Raw genomic sequence first — 20,617 nt, 5'->3', positions numbered from 1 at the left:
TCTAACGCTTTTAATCCATTTGCTCCATAGAAACAATGTATAGTTTGCTTAGTCAAAGCAATTTGTGTTTCTGAAATTTGGTAAAGGAGTAGGATATTGAATGTTTCTCTAGTAGGTAAAGTCCATAGTCAGTAGATGAGGATTTGAAATCTTTGATAATTATCCAAAGTACTACTCAGATTTGATGGCATTTTCACTCAGAGGCAATTCAGCTGACGGTGTTGCCTATAATCAGTCTGGCACTTTAATAGCTTATCACTTATCTTCTTTCCCATTGAAGTTGAGGTTTGAGAGAAATAGAAAATATTTTTCCTTTTTCTTTCCACTAGAATATCACTTTAAAATTGACATTGACATTGACATTCATAGTTATAGAACCATAACAATTCACCTTAGTTTTATTTTTAATTAAGAAATTGTTTTTTGGAGGGGGCAGAACTGCATATCTGCCAGTGCTTAGGGATTGCTCCTGGCTCTGCACTCAGGGATCACTCCTGGAAGTGCTCAGGGACCATATGAGATGCCAGGGATCAAACCCACATGCAAGGTAAATGCCCTGCCTGTTGTACTATAGCTCTGGCCTCAGTTCACCTTAATTCTAAACTTAGAAGTTTGTCTTAATTATCATAAAACATTTCATTCGATATGTTCGTCAGTTGATAGTTTAGTTTGCAATTGTTATGTATTACAAAGTATTGTTTCAGTATCTAAACAGACAGGAATAAAAAATGTCCTGAATTTATGCATTTTTGAGTTCTTTAAAGGTTTATTTTTGTTAGTAAAGGTGGTATATAAAGATAAACTTTTTCTTCCTTAAATTTCTCTTTTTTAGCAATTAGGAGTTCAAGAATTATTTCCTCAAGGTCGTAGCTGTGCTGTTTGTGGTAAAGTAAAATGTAAACGACATAGGTAAGTTATATCAGCATTTTTATTTGTTAATCTTCCCAATTATATTTTAGGTTCAAAAGATTTAATTGTCTGATTTTTTTTTTAGACCTGCCTTGTTACTTGAAAACTACCAGCCATGGCTAGACCTGAAAATTTCTTCTAAGGTGGATGCATCCCTTTCAGAGGTAATAGATTTAATATGCCACATACACTCAAATGTAAAATGTTAAGTACCTATGTAAATTTAATCATGAAACTTTTTTTTTTGGCTTTTTTTTGGGTGGGGGGTCACAGCCATCAGTGCTCAGGGCTTACTCCTGGCTCTGCACTCAGGAATGACCCCTGGCAGTGCTTGGGGGACTATATGGGATGCCGGGGATTGAACCCATAGGGCGTGTGCAAGGCAAACACCCTACCTGCCATATTAATACTGTCATACTAGTACTATCGCTCCATACTAGTACTTTAGCCCCAGCCCATGAAACATTTTTGTTTTGTTTTGTTGTTTTTTGGGCCACACCTGTTGGTAACCACTCCTATCTCTGTGGTTCTCTTAGGATCAAATAAGGGTTCTGCCACGTGCAAGATGTGCCTTAACTTCTGTACTCTCTCTCCAGTCCATCATGGAACATCTTATTAAGTTGTCTAATTAGTTTTTGGCTGGGTAGTTGATTATTAAGAAATCTACATTTTGTTTCCCAAAGTACTTCCAGGAATGACAGTGTTGCTCTGTGGTCCCAGCCAGTATCAGGTGTGATCCAAGAGGCAAAATAATCCTTCACATCACAGAAGCACACAAATGTAACGAGTGATAAATTAAAAATGTTTTTGAATTGTCTCTTTAAATGGATCTTTTAGCCAAAGAAAGCAATGCTTGCCTGTTATTTATTTTTATTTTCATTTTTTGTTTTTTCGTTTTTGTTCTACATTTGGGACCACACCTGGTATTGCTTGGGGACTATATGTACTGGTAGGGTTTGAACCAGAGCTGTGGCTGCCTGCTAGGGAAGTGCTTTAACCTTTGTATTATATCTCTGGCCCTACCTAGTTATTTATATTTTGGTTTGTTTTGTTTTGGGGTCATACCCAGCAGTGCTCAGAACCTTCTTCTGGCTCTGTGCTCAGGAATCACTCCTGGTAGGCTCTGGGGACCTTACAGGGTGCTGGGGCTCAAACCTGGCTCAGCTGCTGCATGGCAGGTGCCCTAATAGTAATTCTTATAAGACAATAGAAAGTCGGATTTTTTTTTTTTCTGGGTCACACCATGTGATGCTTCTGTGCTCGGGTTACTCCCAGTGGCACCTTGCATGTGCTTGACATAATGGTCTGCCACTGGACTATTTCCCCAACCATTTCTACTGTTTTTAAAACTTAACTGCCCACTGGGTCTTTTTTTGTTTTGTTTTTAAATAATATCTGATGATGCTCAGGAGTTACTCCTGGCTCTGCACTTAGGAAATACTCCTGGAGATACTCGGACTTTATTAGATGTCAGGGATTGAACCCGGGTCAGGTGCATACAAAGTGAGTGCCCTACCTGCTAATTTTTTTAGCCCTTTACCTCATCATTTAAAAAATTAAAACATGTTTCTATACCCAAACTCAAAAATTGGAAAGTTTAACAACGACCATTTCTTTTTTCTTTTTCCTTTTTTTCACACAGAACTAATACTGATTTTAAGTGTACAGCTAACATTTTTACAAAATTTACATGTTTAAGTCATTAACTCCCGTGTAAAGAAACAAAATATTGTGGCCTGGGAGATGGCTCAAAGGACTGAAATACCTGCTTTGCATGCAGGAGCTCCTTGTTCATTCCTAGCACTGCATGGTCTCCCAAGTATTGCCCTTTGTGAATCTCCCTACCCAAGTCCTTCCCACAAAAGAATAACAGAATAATATCAACCTCAGAAGTTCCCTTTTGGTCACTGTTCTCCATTCAAAGTTAAACACTGGCACTTAATTTGGACTCTTTTTAAAATAAATTCTTTTAGTTGGCTTTTGGGCCACACCTGGTGGTGCGCAGGGATTACTCCCCTGGCTCTGTGCTCAGGAATCACTCCCGGTGGTGCCTGGGGCACCATATGGGATGCAGGGGATCGAACCTGGGTTGCCTGCCCTGCCTGCTACATTGTAGCTCCAGCCCCTTAAAATAATTTTTATCTACTTTTTCTTTCATTTTTATTTTGGGACTATTGACTTACAGAGAAAGTTAGAAATACAAAGGACTAGGTTGTTACTATTTTTCTTTGTATAGCACTTTTTTCCCCATTAGAACTTCAGAGTCAGGACAAAGTTATTTAATTTTTTTATTCTTGTGATAATACTTAGAAATGTGTGTATCATCCTATACTTGATATCAGCTAAAATATCAAGGAGCAATATGTCATTCTTGGTGTTTTTTTTAAAAATCATTTTCCAAACACATTCTCTTCATCACAATGACTGTGTAAGATGGACAGCCACACGCTTGTTATGTCAAAACATGGTATTGAGTGTCAGTATTTGGTGTAATAAATTTTTTCTTGACTAATATATTTAGTGGTATATTTTATTTTTCCAGAATTGTTTGAATAATTTTATTTTTATTAAAAATAATTTTTATGCAGGTTCTTGAATTAGTGTTGGAAAACTTTGTCTATCCATGGTACAGGTATGTCCTTTCTCTTAAGTACAAAGAACCAATAATGTATTTTGTTATAGATTGTTAACAATTAGGAGGCTGTTAATTTTGGAACCATTGACATTTTAGGCCATGTAATTATTTAATATAGTGGGCTATTTTATACTTTATAGGATTTTCAGTAGCTAATAGTTCCCCTTCTTACAGAAAATGTATTCAGATTGTCCTTAGTTAAGAGCCACTGTATAGACCAGTGGTCTTTCTCCACCAGTCCACAGACTGATTTTGGTTTGCAGGTTTAGAAAGGATTAAAAACCACTCATCTACCACCTTGATTGTAACTGCCAGTCCACTGGGCTAGTATATATGGCAGGTGTAAAAGAGATTGAGTAGTGCTGATATAGACAACCAACCAGTTAAGTTTAGTAATAGCAAAGTGAAAACAGCTTTCAAATTTTTTTTTCTTTTTGGGTCACACCTGGCGATGCACAGGGGTTACTCCTGGCTTTGCACTCAGGAATTACTCTGGCAGTGCTCAGGGGACCATATGGGATGCTGAGAATCAAACCTGGGTCGGCCGCGTGCAAGGCAAACACCCTACCCCCTGTGCTATTGCTCTAGCCCCAGCTTTCAAAATTCTTACCCACTTCCCCTTCCATCTTTTTTTGGTAACGTGAAATTTCCCTTCACTCCTATAGTGCACATAACAGCCATTATGTATATGTGTGTATGTGTGTGTACACACACACACACACACACACACACACACACACGTACGTTACTATATCTAATTGAAAGACAATTTCAATAGCATTTTTCCTGGAAATTAAATTAGTTTTACAAAGTAACTTGCTTTTGCTTATTTTCAATAGATATACAAATGGCCTAAGCCAGGGCTGGAGAAACAGTATAGTGGGTGTAGTGCTTTCCACGCATCCAGCCTGGGTTAAATCTCTGGCACCCTTTATGGTCCCCCAAGCTCATGCCAGGAGTGATCTTTGAGCACAAGCCAGGAGTAAGCCCTGAGCACTGTTGGGTGTGGCTCCCCCTAAACTAACAACTCTCTCCCCAAACAGAATACCCCAAAATATCCTAAGCCTTGCAGGTTCTAGAAAACACTAAATCTGAAAGAAATCTTACCATAATTCTGCATTGATTCAGTATATTTGAATTTTTTAATTTTTAAAATGATAAATGTATATATATTTTCTTTAAAAACTGTGAATTTGGGGCTGGAGAGATAGCACAGCGGGTAGGGCGTTTGCCTTGCACGCGGCCAACCAGGGTTCAAATCCCAGCATCCCATATGGTCCCCTGAGCACGGCCAGGGGTAATTCCTGAGTGCAGAGCCAGGAGTAACCCCTGTGCATCGCCAGGTGTGACCCAAAAAGCCAAAAAAAAAAAAAAAAAAAACAAAAAACTATGTGAATTTTTTTGGGTGGGGGCACAGGTTATTCCTCACTCTGCTTTTAGGAATCACTCCTGGCAGGCTCAGGGGATGATAATGGTATGCTGGGGATTGAACTGGGATGGACCACATGAAAGGCAAGCACATTCCCCACTGTACTGTCTGGCCCCATGAATTTTTTTTTTTTTTTTTTTTTTTGCTTTTTGGGTCACACCTGGCGATGCACAGGGGTTACTCCTGGCTCTGCACTCAGGAATTACCCCTGGCCGTGCTCAGGGGACCATATGGGATGCTGGGATTTGAACCCGGGTCGGCCGCGTGCAAGGCAAACGCCCTACCCGCTGTGCTATCTCTCCAGCCCCCTGGCCCCATGAATTTTTGAATTCTGTCTTAAATATGGCCATTTGCCATTTGAGAAAGCTGATGGTGAGAAATTTTATAAAATGAATCCTGGTTTATTGCCCCCTTGCAGCTCACTTTTATCACTCTTCAGAGAGGAAATCTATTTATAAATGTTAAAATACGTATTTTCTCTTTAGTATAGCTATTGCTGCTGTAATAGCATCTTGTCTTGAGTTAATAGTAGGAAGTCTGGTTGACACAGTTCACTTTTTCATACAAGGGTTCATCTACTAGTTCAGGATCTCCATTTTTATCTTTTATAATGTGATGTATTATTTGTATATTAAAAATAAGTTAACAATACAAGGGAGGTTTAGATTTTGCTTTTCCTTAGTCTCTAGAAGTAAAGTAAGTGTATTTCCCTTAACTTATAATGTTTGCTTTTCTCCTCAATTTAAGGGATGTAACAGATGATGAGTCCTTTGTTGATGAACTGAGAATTACATTAAGGTTTTTTGCATCTGTCTTAATACGAAGGATCCATAAGGTACATATTTTAATATGAAATGTGGGGATTTGGGCTTTATCATTGCTAAAAATATTTTTGAAAGTCTGTCTTTGCGTCACTGTTTTGAGAGATAAATGGGTTTATACCATACTGATTTCTAGAAAGTTGCTTAACTTTTCTAATTTTTACAGGAGTTAAAGGGCAAAGATTAGTGAGGGTCATCTTATTCATAGTACCATGTTCTTTTTTTTTTTTTTGGCCACACCCAGCTGTGCTCAAGGCATACCTTTAGTTCTGTACACAGGGGTCACTCCTGGCCTACTTGGGGGACCATATGTTACCGGAGATTGAACTGGGTTGATAGCTTTTGCAAGGCTAGTACCTTACCCCTGTACTATGTCTCTGACCCTGATAGTTTATTCTTTTGTTTTGTTTTGTTTTTGTGTCACACCAGTGATGCTCAGGGGTTACTCCTGACTCTGCACTCAGGAATTACTCCTGGCGGTGCTCAGGGGACATAAGATGCTGAGGATCAAACTCAGTTCAGCCGCATGCAAGGCAGATGCCCTACCCATTGTACTATCACTCCAGCCTCAAGTAGCTTTATTTTTTTTTTCTTTTTGGGTCACACCCAGCGATGCTCAAGAGTTACTCCTGGCTTTGCACTCAGAAATCACTCCTGGCGGTGCTCAGGAAACCATATGGGATGCTGGGAATCGAACCTGGGGCTGCATGCAAGGCAAACGCCCTACCCATTGTGTTGTCGCTCTAGCCCCAAGAAGCTTTATTCTTGACATTTCTTTATGTTGGTTTTTAAAATACATTAAAGAAAAATATCCACTAATAGCCACTAACTTATCATTACCTTGAGACCATAAATTTGTATTTGCTAAAATTATGTGAAAATGAACTTTTAATTTAGCTTACAAGTTGAATCTTCTTGGAACCAGAGAGCTACTTAGTGGGGAGGGTTTTTGTCTTACATATGATCAACCCAAGTTGATTTTGGTACTGCACGTGGTACCCTCAGCCCCAGCAAGAGTGATCCCTGAGTACAGAGCTAAGAGTAAGCCCTGAGCACTGCTGGGTATGCTCACACCACCCTCTCTCTGGGGGGGAGGGGGGGGCGGAAAGAAAAGCAGAACTAACTGAAAAACAGCCCAAACAAGATAAATCCTGTTTTTCAGATGCCTGAAGGTATTCTATTTTGGGATAATACTAGATTACATCATTCTCCACAGATATGTTTTCAGTGTAAAGGTTGAAAATTGTGGTGATTATGTAGGTTAGTGAGGATGGGTTGAAGACTTACATGTACATATCAACAAAAGACAACAGAAACCTAAAATAAATTGCCAAAAGCCTCTACCTCAAAGGCTGTCGTCTGCCACAATACTCTACATACCATATTTTGCCTTTATCAGAGGCATGAGAAAATTCCATGATAAGAAAGTTAAATTTAACTGTGTTAGCTTTTTTGTTTTTGTTATTTTTTCAACTCTGTTTCAAATTAGGAAAGAAAAAACAGTAATAAATGTCTTGTTACACTGTACAGTCTTTTAAGATGGTTATGAAAACTATCTTGTTAGTATGGTTTAAGAATACAGTGCTTTAGTGCTTTAAAACTTTATAGTTATATATATGTGTATATATATTTATATATATACACACACACACACAACCACACATATATATACACATGCGAAAGATCCATAAGGTACATATTTTAATGTGAAATGTGGGGATTTGGGGATATAGATAAGATCTATATATAGGTGCAGGAGAGATAGTACAGTGGGTAGGGTATTTGTCTTGCATTCAGCTGACCCTGGTACAATCCCTGGCACCTCGTATGTTCCCCTGACATGGCCAGGAGTGATACCTGAGTTCAGAGCCAGGAGTAGGTCCTGAAACTGCTGATTATGACCGCCAAACAAATGATCCCCACCCCTATAACTCTGTATATGTGTGTGTGTGTTTGTGTATGTAGCACTGCACTGTAGCACTGTCGTCCCATTGTTCATTGATTTTGCTTGAGTGGGCACCAGTAATGTCTCCATTGTGAGACTTGTTACTGTTTTTGGCATATCAGATACGCCACGGGTAGCTTGCCAGGCTCTGCCGTGCGGGCAGGATACTCTCAGTAGCTTGCTGGGCTTTCCGAGAGGGACGGAGGTGTATGTGTGTATAATTTTGTTCATTTTGCGGCCATGCCCAACAGTGCTCATGGCTGTATGTTTGTGGATTGCTCCCATTAGTACTAGGGGATCGGGAATCATGAAGTGCTTGGGATTGAATCCCAGCCTCCTGCATGTAAGCATTAGTTAAGACTTCTGAGCTCTCTTTCCTGGTCCTTAAACTAATTTTGTAAAGTCGTATCTAATTTGGAGGTGGGACAATGTTTGGGGCCACAATTAGCTGTGCTCAGGACTTACTCCTGACTCTGCTCAGATCACTTGGTGGGGCTTGGGGGACCATATGGAGTGCAGGGGATCATACTGGGATTGGCAGTTTGCAGAGCAAGCAGCTTAAACCTTTATGATCTTTTCTGGCCTATGCATCTGTTTTTTCTTTTTGTTTTGAGGGGGATCACACCTGGCGATGCACAGGTGTTACTCCTGGCTCTGCACTCAGGAATTACTCCTGGCAGTGCTCAGGGGACCATATGGGTTGCTGGGAATCGAACCCAGGTCGGCTGCGTGCAAGGCAAACGCCCTACCCGCTGTGCTATCACTCCAACCCCACATCTGTTTTTTTAGGTTTTATGTTTTGGTATTTTACTTGCAGTGTTCTGCCATTGTAACAATATAATAATTTTTAAAGTTCTATTTTGATGTTGATTTTTTTAGGTGGATATTCCATCTATTATAACCAAGAAACTGTTGAAAGCAGCAATGAAGCATATAGAAGTGATAGTTAAAGCCACTCAGAAAGGTAAGAATGTTTTCATTTTTAGGATAAAGTCACTTTTAGTGTAAATTTTAAAATTTTAATATTCATTTTTTATTTGCTTCTTACCCTTCGCTTTACTTTTGGTATGAAGACTAGGAGTTGCACACTTGGTTCTGATGTGCCAGAGTCGATGGGGCACTAAGGATTCCAGTGACAGTGCAACTGGAAGCTAGGCCCTAGGTTCTTATTTTGGTGTTTTTATGGGCCATACCACTGTTGCTCAGGTATCATTCCTGGAGGTGGTTGGGGGCCATATGCAGTCCTGGGGATTGAACGTGGTTGGCTTCAAGTCAAGTCACTTGACCTCTGTACTATCTTCCTAGCCCTAATCCTTGGTGCTTTAATTGTGGTCATGACCATACATGGGTTCATGTAACTGAATATGTGGGATGGAAGTTGTGAAAAATTTGCCTTAAATCTTTGGGCTGGAGAGGTAGCTCAACCAGCTAAGTGCATGCTGTGTATGAGGGAGGCACAGGTTCCATTACCTGCACCAGCTGGTTTCCTGAGCACCACTGAGGCAGAGCTGCGAGTAATTTCTGAGTACTGCATATGTACAAAACCCAATGGACAAGCAAATGACAAAAATGTATTACTCATTATCAATAAATGTTTGAATTGTGTATCTGTTTTATATACCTGGGGTCATGGAAAAAATTTCTCCAGCTGAGAGGGATCTTAGACCTTGTGGGTTGGTGCCAAACTTGAGGCCTCTGGGCTGTAGGGCAGGCAGCCTACCACTAAATCTTTTTCCTGGTCACAGTAGTTTGTTAGTCTTGCAAGTGATTGTGAAAACTCAAGAATACATTAAAATTAAAATATAGTTAAACTTTTATATTATTGATGGCTTTCATTTTTCTTCCTGAGTGATAGTCTGTAACCTTCATTACTTCCTTTGAGATATCTTTCACATCTCTTACCCTTTTATTTTGTTTAATTTCAGTTTTAACTTGTTCTGGTCTATTCTGTGTATTGCTACATGTTAATTTTACAATATCTGTATTCTTATATTAGCTCCCTTCTTCTAAGAAGTATTTCAGGACTTCTCTAGAGTCTAAACTATGTGTTTAAACCCTTGTCCAAAATTTTAATACTGTTCTTGTCCAAAATTTTAATACTGTTTATATCTGTACATTAAATTTTAGCTTAGTAGGATTACCTGCTTACTGTTTCTCATGTGTGTCGTGGCATTTTTATTGTCATAATTTTTACATAGCATTTGTTCAGTAAATGTTTTCTGATTGAATGAGTGAAATCTTTACTTGGTATTTGATGTTAGGTTAAGCTAAAATGTTTTCCTTATAAACAAAACTGCTTCTGTGCTTCATACCGATTTTGCAAAATAAATAATCTCTATTTGTATATATTCTCATTTGTCAGAGGAGTGCCCTAAGGATGTTCTGGAGAATACTTTTTTTTTTTTTTTTTTTGCTTTTTGGGTCACATCCAGTGATGCTCAGGGGTCACTCTTGGCTCTGTACTCAGGAATTACCCCTGGCCATGCTCAGGGGACCATATGGGATGCTGGGAATCGAGCCCAGGTCGGCCGCGTGCAAGGCAAACGCCCTACCCGTTTTGCTATCACTCCAGCCCCTGGAGAATACTTTTTTATTTTGTTTGTAAGGCCAGTCTTTCTCATGCCTTGCTCCTGGATCTTTGCTCAGATTACTTTTTTGTGGGCTTGGAGGACCATATGTGATGTTGGTGATTGAACCCAGGTTGTTTGTGTGCAAGGCAAACACCCTACTCACTCTACGATCACTGGCAGTTCTGGGGTCCATATAGGGTGCAAGGGATTGGGTCGACCACAACCAGAGCTATCTCTCTGGCCCTGCTTGACATCTCCTGTGTTTACTGTGTATTATATTCTCCCAGTACTTTACCAATAAGCACTGACATGTCAAAAATTCATGAGTAGTTCTGTGGCAAAGAAATTGCTTATATATTAACTCAGCACTTCTCAAACTCATTTGTGTATAGAAACTTGCAACTATGTTTCCATGAGTTTGATCCTTGGTGTCCTCCACTTATGGAAATGCCCACATTTTGGGAACTCTGCTGTTAGGGACTTTTGACACCACAACAGTGTGTGCAGCCCCTGTACTACAGCCAGCTGTGTTTGTAGCTGTAGCATGAAAACACACTTAGGATAGATATTTGTTTTGTAGAGGATGAACAAGATAATACATTTGGTGCTTTATGTGAATGGTTTCTTCCCCCCACTGTAAAAAAATTTTACTTCTATAGATTTACATTTTTTTTTTTTTTTTGCTTTTTGGGTCACCTGGCAATGCACAGCGGTTACTCCTGGTTCTGCACTTAGGAATTACTCCTGGCGGTGCTCAGGGGACCATATGGGATGCTGGGAATCGAACCCAGGTTGGCTACATGCAAGGCAAACGCCTTACCCGCTGTGCTGTCGCTCCAGCCCCCAATATAAATTTAATTTTTTTTTCTTTTTTGTGTCACACCTGGGGATGCACAGGGGTTACTCCTGGCGGTGCTCAGGGGACCATATGGGGTGCTGGGGATTGAACCCGGGTCGGCCGCATGCAAGGCAAATGCCTTATCCGCTGTCCTATCGCTCCAGCCCCTAGATTTAATTTTTAAAGGAGTAATATAAATATAAAATCTGGTTTCCAATGGGAAAAACTGTCAATTTATTTAAAGGTAAGAAAACTTCTAAACTTTAGATATTTATAACTTTGTGAACACCACAATTAAAATTATGCTGAACACTGCAGCTAAAGTGTGTGTGAGAACCACAGTCCAATGTACGAATACCATAACAAGCTGTGATTCCTGGACAGCAATACTAATTACAACCAAAGGAAGAGAAGTAAACCACTCTTTCATCTCTTAATTTATCATAACAAAAAATCCACAATTAACCAACACCAAAAAAACCTGACATATCAACAAGCAAAAGTACTTTCTGTTCTATTTTAAAATAATTTCCCAGTGAAATACTTATTGGAAAGAAAAAAGGTCTGGAAAGGAATTACTATTTAGTGATTTTTCTAGATTAGGAGAATTGGCTGAAGATATATATTGTTCTTTAATATTAATTTTTTTAAAAATCTATTTATAGTAGAAAATACAGCATTTTTACAGCAAGCAGCTTTGGAAGAATATGGTCCAGATCTTCATGTGGCTTTGAGGAGTCGAAGAGATGAATTACACTATTTAAGAAAACTTACTGAACTACTTTTTCCTTATATCTTGCCTCCTAAAGCAACAGACTGCAGGTATAAATAGATTAGAAATGTCATAACAGTATCTGCATATTATGCCATATGTGAATTGCTATTTTTAATCATAATAGGAGTACCCTAAAACTTGAGGTTAGCTTATGATATGAATAATTTTTAATTAGAAAAGGTATTTTGTTAGGTCTTAAATGTCATCTTAGATATCACACTATTTATGTGACAGTATTTTACTGCTTAGATTTTTTTCTTGGAGTGATCTTAGGAAATCAAAGATGAATGTGAATTAAATTTTTTTTAGATTTTTATACTTTGTTACTTCCGTAGTATTTAGTATTGGTATTTGATACTTCCTTCGAGATGGTATTATTAGTATTCTAGAGAATTTTGGATTATGACTCACTGCTAGAAACACTTTGAACAAATGATACAGATAGACTTTATTTTTTTCCACACTTACCAGGCTGTGCTCAGGACTTACTCCTGGCTGTGTGATCAGGGATCACTCCTGGTGAGGTTTGGGGAATCATAAGTTGTGCCAGGGATCAAACATGGGTGGCTGAGTGCAAGCTTAAATGCTTCCATCTTAACCCCTGTAGTCTTTTAAGTCCAAAGTTACCTGGTGTTCAGGTATCTAGCTGGGAATTATAATGAGAACACCTAGTATTCTCTTTAGCCAGCTAATTTTCAGTGATGTATTATTAAATATTTATTCAAATTTACTTTTAAGTTTTTTTTTAAATTTTTATTTTTAATTTTTATTTTATTTTATTTTTTTGCTTTTTGGGTCACACCCGGCAATGCTCAGGGCTGACTCCTGGCTCTGCACTCAGGAATCATTCCTGGCTGTGCTCGGGGGACCATATGGGATACTGGGAATTGAACCCGGGTTGGCCGCGCGCAAGACAAACGCCCTACCCGCTGTGCTATCACCCCAGCCCCTTTTTTAAAATTTTTTATTTGCTTTTTGGGTCACACCTGGCGATGTTCAGGGGTTACTCCTGGCTCTGCACTGAGGAATCACTCCTAGTGGTGCTCAGGGGACCATATGGGATGCTGGGGATAGAACCCATGTCGGTTGCATGCAAGGCAAACGCCCTACGCATTGTACTATCACTCAGGCCCTACTTTTAAATTTTTAATATTTTAATTTGTTGGGCTACCAAGTGGATAGCACAGGGAGTAGGGCGTTTGTCTTTCATGCGCCTGACCCGGGTTCGATTCCTCCGTCCCTCTCGGAGAGCCCTACAAGGTACCAAGAGTATCCCACCCACACGGCAGAGCCTGGCAAGCTAACTATGGTGTATTCAATATGCAAAAAACAGTAACAACAAGTCTCACAATGGAGATGTTACTGGTGCCCGATCGAGCAAATCGATGAACAACAGGACAACACTGCTAAAATGCTACCAAGTGGACTTAGGGGCTTTTGGGACCACTCATGGAGATTTTATTTAAGTGGGCTAGACAGTTCAGTTCTAGGGCCTAATGCTGCTACTGTAGTTCTTGGGCCCATAGTGCTCAGGGGTACATGGACATAATCCAGAGATGCTCAGGGATCTCCAGGGCCATTATAGTACTCTGGGGACCATGTGGTACTAGGGGTTGAACTAAGTCCCTAACCTCAGTACTGTCTCCCCAGCCCTATGTATTAAGTATTTTAACTAAGTGTACTTAAAGAAATTATGCTGTTTGATATAATTGTAAGTATTGTTTTAAAAATATGTATTAAACCTTTAAGATATCTTGAGGCAGGGTATATATATATATATATTTATATATTATTTTGCTTTTTGGGTCACACCCAGCGATGCACAGGGGTTACTCCTGGCTCTATACTCAGGAATTACTCCTGGCCATGCTGGTGGACCATATGGGATGCTGGAAATCGAACTCGGGTCGGCTCCGTGCAAGGCAAATGCCCTACACAGCCGCTGTGCTATAACTCCAGCCCCAGGATATATTTTCTTGTGTTCTTTTTTATTCTTTTGCTTAGGAAATGCTTTTTCACCTCTTACATAGTTTTTTTTTTTTTTTTGCTTTTTGGGTCATACCCAGCAATGCACAGGGGTCACTCCTGGCTCATGCACTCAGGAATCACCCCTGTCGGTGCTCAGGGGACCATATGGGATGCTGGGATTTGAACCCAGGTCGGCAGTGTGCAAGGCAAACGCCCTACTTGCTGTGCTATCACTCCAGCCCCTTACATAGTATTTTTCTTTAGTCTGTTAAAGACTACAAATCTATGTGATCTATGAGCCAGTATCATAAACATTGCTTGGCAGTTTATTAGAAATGCAGAATCTTAGGACATACTCCAGACCTACCGAATTATAGCATGCATTTATTAAGATCCCCAGGTAAAAATTCATGTATATCACCAATAGTTTAATATATGCAATTTTTTTCCCCCCAGATCTCTGACCTTGCTCTTAAGAGAGATACTCTCTGGTTCATTATTTCTTCCGTCTTTGGATTTCCTAGCTGATCCAGTAAGATTTTTTTTTAAATTACCCCTATTTATGGTAAAATACACAAACTATACCATCTTAAGTATTTTACACATACAGTTCAGTAGTAATAAATTTGTTGATATTTTGTAGCAATCACTAGTACCCATTTCAAGAACTATTTTCATCTTATAAATCTGTATGCCTTTTGAAACTACACCTATTAAATAGTAATTCTCTAACAAATGCTAAAGACAACAGAACTTGAAAACTGGTTTACAGAACTCAGATTACCATGGTGGGGGTGGAATGAGGGAAAACACTCCTGGTGGCGGGTGTGGTATTGCAACATTATATGCATGAAGCCCTAATATTAACAGTACTGTAAATCATGTTGACTCAAAAAACAGGAAAAAAAAATATTCTTCCAATTCTCCTTCGTCCTAGACCTGGCAATCACTCCTATACTTCCTGTCTGTGCATTTGACCACTTTAGATACCTCATATAATTGAAATTAGATTTTTTTTGTGTATGTGTGTGTGACTGGGTCCCGTCCTCAAGGGTATTTCATGTTATAGCATATATTGAAATTTCTTTTCAAGGCTAAAGAATATTCTATTGTATGATACATACATACATATATGTATATATATACATATATATATACATACATACCATGTTTTGCGTATCCAGTCATCCATAGATGAATATTTGAGTAGTTTTTACTATTGGTTCAGTAAGGTGTTAAAGAAGCATAAATAATCTATTAGCTTATTATTATTGCTTTGGACCACACCTGGCAGGGCTCAGAGTCTGCTTCTGATTTGGTGTTTGAGGGTTGCTCCCAGTGGTGCTTTGTAGCATGGAGGGTTGAACCCAGGACCACCTACATTCAAACATGCATTTTAGTCACTTGAGTTATCTTCTGGGCTCTGGCTCTTATTAACATTTTAAATTTCACAGGCAGGAACTAGCACATTATGGTTACCCAAGCATCACTGGGACCATTAATTGCCAAGTCAGAACTAGAGCCTTTGTGCTGCCAGGTGTACCTAACTCTCACCACCCCACCCCCAAAAAAAAGAAAAAAAGTATGTGTTGTTGTTTTTCCACTGCTTCATTTATTTTGATTTTTTATGTAATTTCAGAATATGATAAAAACTGAGAATTCTAGGTAAAGCACAGTAATGGAATTATTTTCACCTGGCCCGTTCTTGTTATTTTCCCACCAGGATACTGTGAATCATTTGCTAATCATCTTTATAGATGACAGTCCAGTGAGTATTGAACTTTAATTAGAATTCTTGGACCACATTGCATTGAATTTTTGATTACTGTCAAATGAAATACTATTTTAAAAATTTATTCTCTTTCTTCAAAGCTTGAAAAAGCAACTGAACCACCTTCCTCTTTGGTTCCATTCTTGCAAAAATTTGCAGAACCAAGAAATAAAAAGCCATCTGTAAGTATTTTCAGCAATAACTTTGTTAATTTTTATGTAAACAGTTTCGTCCTATTTTTATAGCATTGTCTTACTCTTCCATGTTGTATCAAGGTGCTGAAATTAGAATTGAAGCAAATCCGAGAGCAACAAGATCTCTTATTTCGTTTTATGAACTTTTTGAAACAAGAAGGAGCAGTGCACGTGTTGCAGATATGTCTGACTGTGGGTGAGGTTTATCTGTGTACTTTACCATGTCATTTAAAATTGTTTCATGTAGTTGAATATATATGTCAGATCCATTATTGTCATTGTCGTTATTATTGTTTGAATTTTATTTGCTCAATATTATATAAGTTTATCAGAACTCTGTAAGTTTCTCTTGAGTGCCTATTTCTTTTCCACATCGGGACATAACCTATAACTAACTTTAGCCAAATTCTATTAGAAGGGAAAAAAAAAATACTGAAAACTCAGTATAATGAAAAATGTACTAGGAACTCGGTCATTATGGATCCCTGACACTACATAGTCCCTTGAGCACTGTGCCTCAAGTAATGCCAGGTGTGGCCCTCAAACAAAAATAAAGAAGCAGTTATTCATTTCAATTAATTTTTGTTTTTGAATTTTTTTCTTTTTATTTTAGGGCCACACACACTGATGCTCAGGGATTACTCCTGATTGTACTTGGAAATTACTCCTGCAGTGCTTGAGGGACCATATAGGGTGCTGGGGATCAAATCTGGGTTGGTCACACCCAGCAATGCTTAGGGATTACTCCTGGCTCTACACTCAGGAGTTACTCCTGGGTGCTGGGGGGGGGGGGGCATATGGGATGCCAGGGATTGAACCTGGGGTCTGCTGCATGCAAGTCAAACTCCCTACTTGCTGAACTACACTCCAGCCTCTCTGTTGAACTCTTTTCCACACCTTTTTTTGTGTCAGTCTGCTTGGTGTAAATTGCTTTTGTTTGCCTGAAGTTATTCACTTGACTATCTTGAAGGATATTTTCAGTGAATATAGAATTTTAGGTTGAAAATTTTTTCTTTCAGTTCCTTAAAGGTATTCTTTTATTTGGACAGTGCCATTACTTCTGAGAAATCAGCTTTCATTCTTGTTGTCTCATCTATAATATCTCTTTTTTGAGACTGATTTTACAATTATCTTTTTATTTTGTGCACTTAGCAATTCAACTACAATGCATAGTTTTCTTTCTGTTCTGCCTGAATTTTACTAAGATTCTTGGGGTACACGTATATTTCATCATTTTTGAAAATTCTTGGGTGTTCACTTATCAGATATTCTTTCTTATTTTTGCTTCCTTTTTGATAGTTCCAGTTATATGTGAATCTGCTGTCATTCTGCAGATCCTTTAGGTTCTGTTTCAGTTTTTGTTGTTGTTATTAAAGTCCATCGTTTCTTCTCAGTGTTTCAGTTTGGGTAATTGAGAATCAAGCTGCTAGTTTTGTATTAATAATGCCTCTTATCATAAAAATTTCAGTATTTGGCCATCGGAAAGGGAGTCCAAGGCTTAAAATGCTTACCTTGCATGTATATGACTATGATTTGATTACCAGTTACCATATAGGTTCTAGGAGCACCACTAAAAGGAAGCCCTGAGCACTGCAAGGTGTTGCCCAGAAGATACTCTGCCCACTCAAACACAAAATTAGTATTTGGATATCCTAATGCTACTATGTTATTTTACGAAAAAATTATTTGTTCAGATTCTCAGTTCTGTCTCTACTCTGTAGTTTCACAATAGTAAGAAATATTATTTAAAAACTTAATTGAAGCCAAAATATCATCTAATTTTTTTCCAGTTATTTAAATGAATCTGATTTAGTTGATTTACTTATTTTTGTTTGGTTTTTCAACCACACCTGGCAGTGCTCAGGGCTTACTTTTGGCACTGCACTCAGGGATCATACCTGGGTACAGGGGACACTGTGGGGTACTGAGGCTTGAACCTGGGTCAGCCATATACAAGGGAAAACCTTACCTTACCTCTCTAGCCTCAAATGAATGTTATTTTAAGATAGCAGATCTTTGGTAAAATTCATCCAGTGTGTTATTTAAAGGAAATTTAGACAAGTGTTTATATGCTATAATTTAGAATACTTATATTGCTATAAAAGTATTTTTTTAGCATATAAAATATTTGAAGTAGGTTGGAGAGATAAGATAGTACCAGTGCGTAAAGCACTCATCTTGTACGCCACTGACCCTGGGTTGAACCCTGGTGCGGTATATGATCCTGTAGCACCACTGTAAGTGATCTCTGAGCACAGAACCAGAAGTTAGCACACATAGTTGTTTTACTCCCAATTAAATACTTCAATTTATTTAAAAATTGATTAATTTTTTTTCAGCGCGAGTACTCAGTGGCAACTTTTGCTCTGTTTTCGGAGGTCACTCCCAGCAGTGCTCAGCATATGATGCTGTGCTGGGAATCAGACCCAGGCTTCCTACATGTGAAACGTGTGCTCAGCCCATTGAGCTATCTCTCCAATTCCAGAAATTTTTTTTGAAATGCTTAAGTTGATAGATAATTATAGTTGCAACTTTTGATGTTACTGTTATTATAATTTGGGGACATGAAGTTCTCACAGATGGTTTTATATTAAAATAATTCTCTCCTGATTTACTAGAGGAATTCAATGATAGAATTTTGCGACCAGAGTTATCAGTTGAAGAAATGGTGTCTCTTCATGAGGAGTTGCAGAAGATTTATAAAACATATTGCTTAGATGAAAGTATTGATAAAATTCGATTTGATTCCTTCATTGTAGAAGAGATTAAAAAAAGTAAGTTACATGGAAATGAATTCTATGACTCTTTCACTTTTTCCATGTATTCTTTTTTAATCGAAATACATGGTCAGCCATTATTCTCTTGTACTAATAAAATGAAAATTTTGATGAAGAAACTTATTTATAATTCATATAACTAATAACGTGCCAGAATTGAAGCTTGGTGGTTTTTAATTCTAGTGTGAAAATGAAGTTTCTGCAAAATGTAATCAGACAGGTTATTTGTATGTTTTCTCACTGTCATGACATATATTGTATTTATACTATTCATGTGTAATTATAACAGTGTAATTATGTGACTGTATATAATTATTCAACAGTATAATCTTTTTAAAATAGTTGCAGAAGGCCCTTACATAGATGTTGTGAAACTTCAGACTATGAGATGTCTTTTTGAAGCATATGAACATGTTCTTTCGCTATTGGAAAATGTGTTTACCCCTATGTTCTGCCACAGTGATGAGGTAAGTTAGATATTAATCTAATTTGAGGATTTTCCTCCAAATTTCAGTAGGCTTTGATATTGTTAGATGGATGATTTAATAACAAAGTAAACAGTAAAATTAAGCATTAATTAAGAGGTGAGTACTTGGGATTGGAGAGATAGTAAGAGGGTAGGGTGCTTGGATTGCACGGGCCAATCTGGGTTTGATCCTCAGTGTCCCCGATGGTCCCCCAAGCCCTGCCAGGAGTCATCTCTGAGTGCAGAGCCTAGTAAGCTCTGAGCAGCACTGGGTCTGGTCCAAATACTGAGGTGGGGGGAGGGGAACTGAGTACTCATTTCTACTATGTAGTTTAATAAAGATTAGAAGTTAATCATAAAAACAATTCTCAATTCTAAAACTGTTGTTTGGTATATATGTCATGTAGTATATTGTTATCCAGTGTTTTGACCTGATTTGCTATTTGAGTGGTTTCATAGTATTTTGTTGATGCAGAACTCTCCCTTTTCTGATGTATACTTTATTTATATACCTATGGGGAATCAAATAACTTAAGTAGTTCTATTTGTTATTATTATTATTATTTTTTTTTTTTTGAGGGGAGGTATACCCAACTATGCTCAGGACTTACTTCTGGCTCTGTGCTAAGGGATCACTCCTGATGGAGCTCATGGGACCATGTGGGGAATGGAGTAATAGAACCCGGGTTGGTCACATGCAAGACAAGTACCCTACTCGCTGTACTATCGCTTCAGTCTCATCTATTTGTAATATTTTAATCCTTACTCCTTTTAACTCGTTTTACTCACTTGATTTAAATAATTTTTCTTTAAGCAGAGTTGTAAAACATAATGTTCCAATATCAAATGTTAGTTTAACAAATCATATTTTTTAAAGTATTTTCGACAGCTTTTAAGAGGTGCAGAATCACCAACACGCAATTCAAAATTTAACAGGTAGGTGTAGTCATTCATATGTATGCTTTATGTTTGTACTTGTTGATGCTCATCATTCTGTGATGCCATCATTGACTTTATTGTGAGTTTTCTCTGAATTTGTATTTTCACTGCTACATAACATGGCATTTATTAATGAATTATAATACTACATATAGTTAATCTGACAGAAGTTTTTGTAGAAAAATTACTAAGATACATACCATTGCCTTATTGATCTCATAATTCATATTAATGCTTGGTAGCTGTTTTATTGGAGAATGTGAACTACTTTCATGTATGAAATTCATAGACAACTCACTTTTAGATAATAGTATTTTTCTTTTCTCAGAATACCTTTTGTTAAAGTAATTACTGATTATAAAAATGGATAATTTTTCTTCCTTTTACTTCTGCATCTGGAAATATGCAGTTAATGATAAACAGAAGAAAGAAAAAAGCTCTATCCATTTATAAACTGGATAATTAATGTCTTGATTTGTCCTGTGTCCAGAATTGATACAGGAATCACATTTGTGCATCTATATAATATTCAAATTGCTCTCAATATTTTCTTGTTTGTATAAGCAAGTAAAATAATAAA

General features: G+C 38.0%; 1 protein-coding gene across 4 annotated transcripts in view; it reads left to right on the top strand.

Annotated features, from left to right (window-relative positions):
- The window catches only part of SNX14 (sorting nexin 14), a 61,041-nt gene that overhangs the window by 11,492 nt on the left and 28,932 nt on the right, over positions 1–20,617 (top strand). For 2 of the 4 annotated variants that reach the window (XM_012932098.2, XM_004605639.2), the window contains exons 3-15: positions 833–909; positions 995–1,073; positions 3,498–3,541; positions 5,721–5,808; positions 8,619–8,703; positions 11,813–11,969; positions 14,347–14,422; positions 15,614–15,658; positions 15,763–15,843; positions 15,937–16,051; positions 18,474–18,629; positions 18,975–19,099; positions 19,976–20,034. In XM_012932098.2, the coding sequence (XP_012787552.2) occupies positions 833–909; positions 995–1,073; positions 3,498–3,541; positions 5,721–5,808; positions 8,619–8,703; positions 11,813–11,969; positions 14,347–14,422; positions 15,614–15,658; positions 15,763–15,843; positions 15,937–16,051; positions 18,474–18,629; positions 18,975–19,099; positions 19,976–20,034 (1,187 nt within the window). Of the gene's footprint in view, positions 1–832; positions 910–994; positions 1,074–3,497; positions 3,542–5,720; positions 5,809–8,618; positions 8,704–11,812; positions 11,970–14,346; positions 14,423–15,613; positions 15,659–15,762; positions 15,844–15,936; positions 16,052–18,473; positions 18,630–18,974; positions 19,100–19,975; positions 20,035–20,617 lie in introns of those variants that run through there. The other 2 variants (XM_055135224.1, XM_055135225.1) reach the window with 2 other exon arrangements.

This window comes from Sorex araneus, chromosome 4, assembly GCF_027595985.1.
Source record: "Sorex araneus isolate mSorAra2 chromosome 4, mSorAra2.pri, whole genome shotgun sequence".
Classification (NCBI taxonomy): domain Eukaryota; kingdom Metazoa; phylum Chordata; class Mammalia; order Eulipotyphla; family Soricidae; genus Sorex; species Sorex araneus.
Note: the sequence above shows the minus strand (reverse complement) of the source record. Positions and strands in the feature narration are given on the sequence as shown.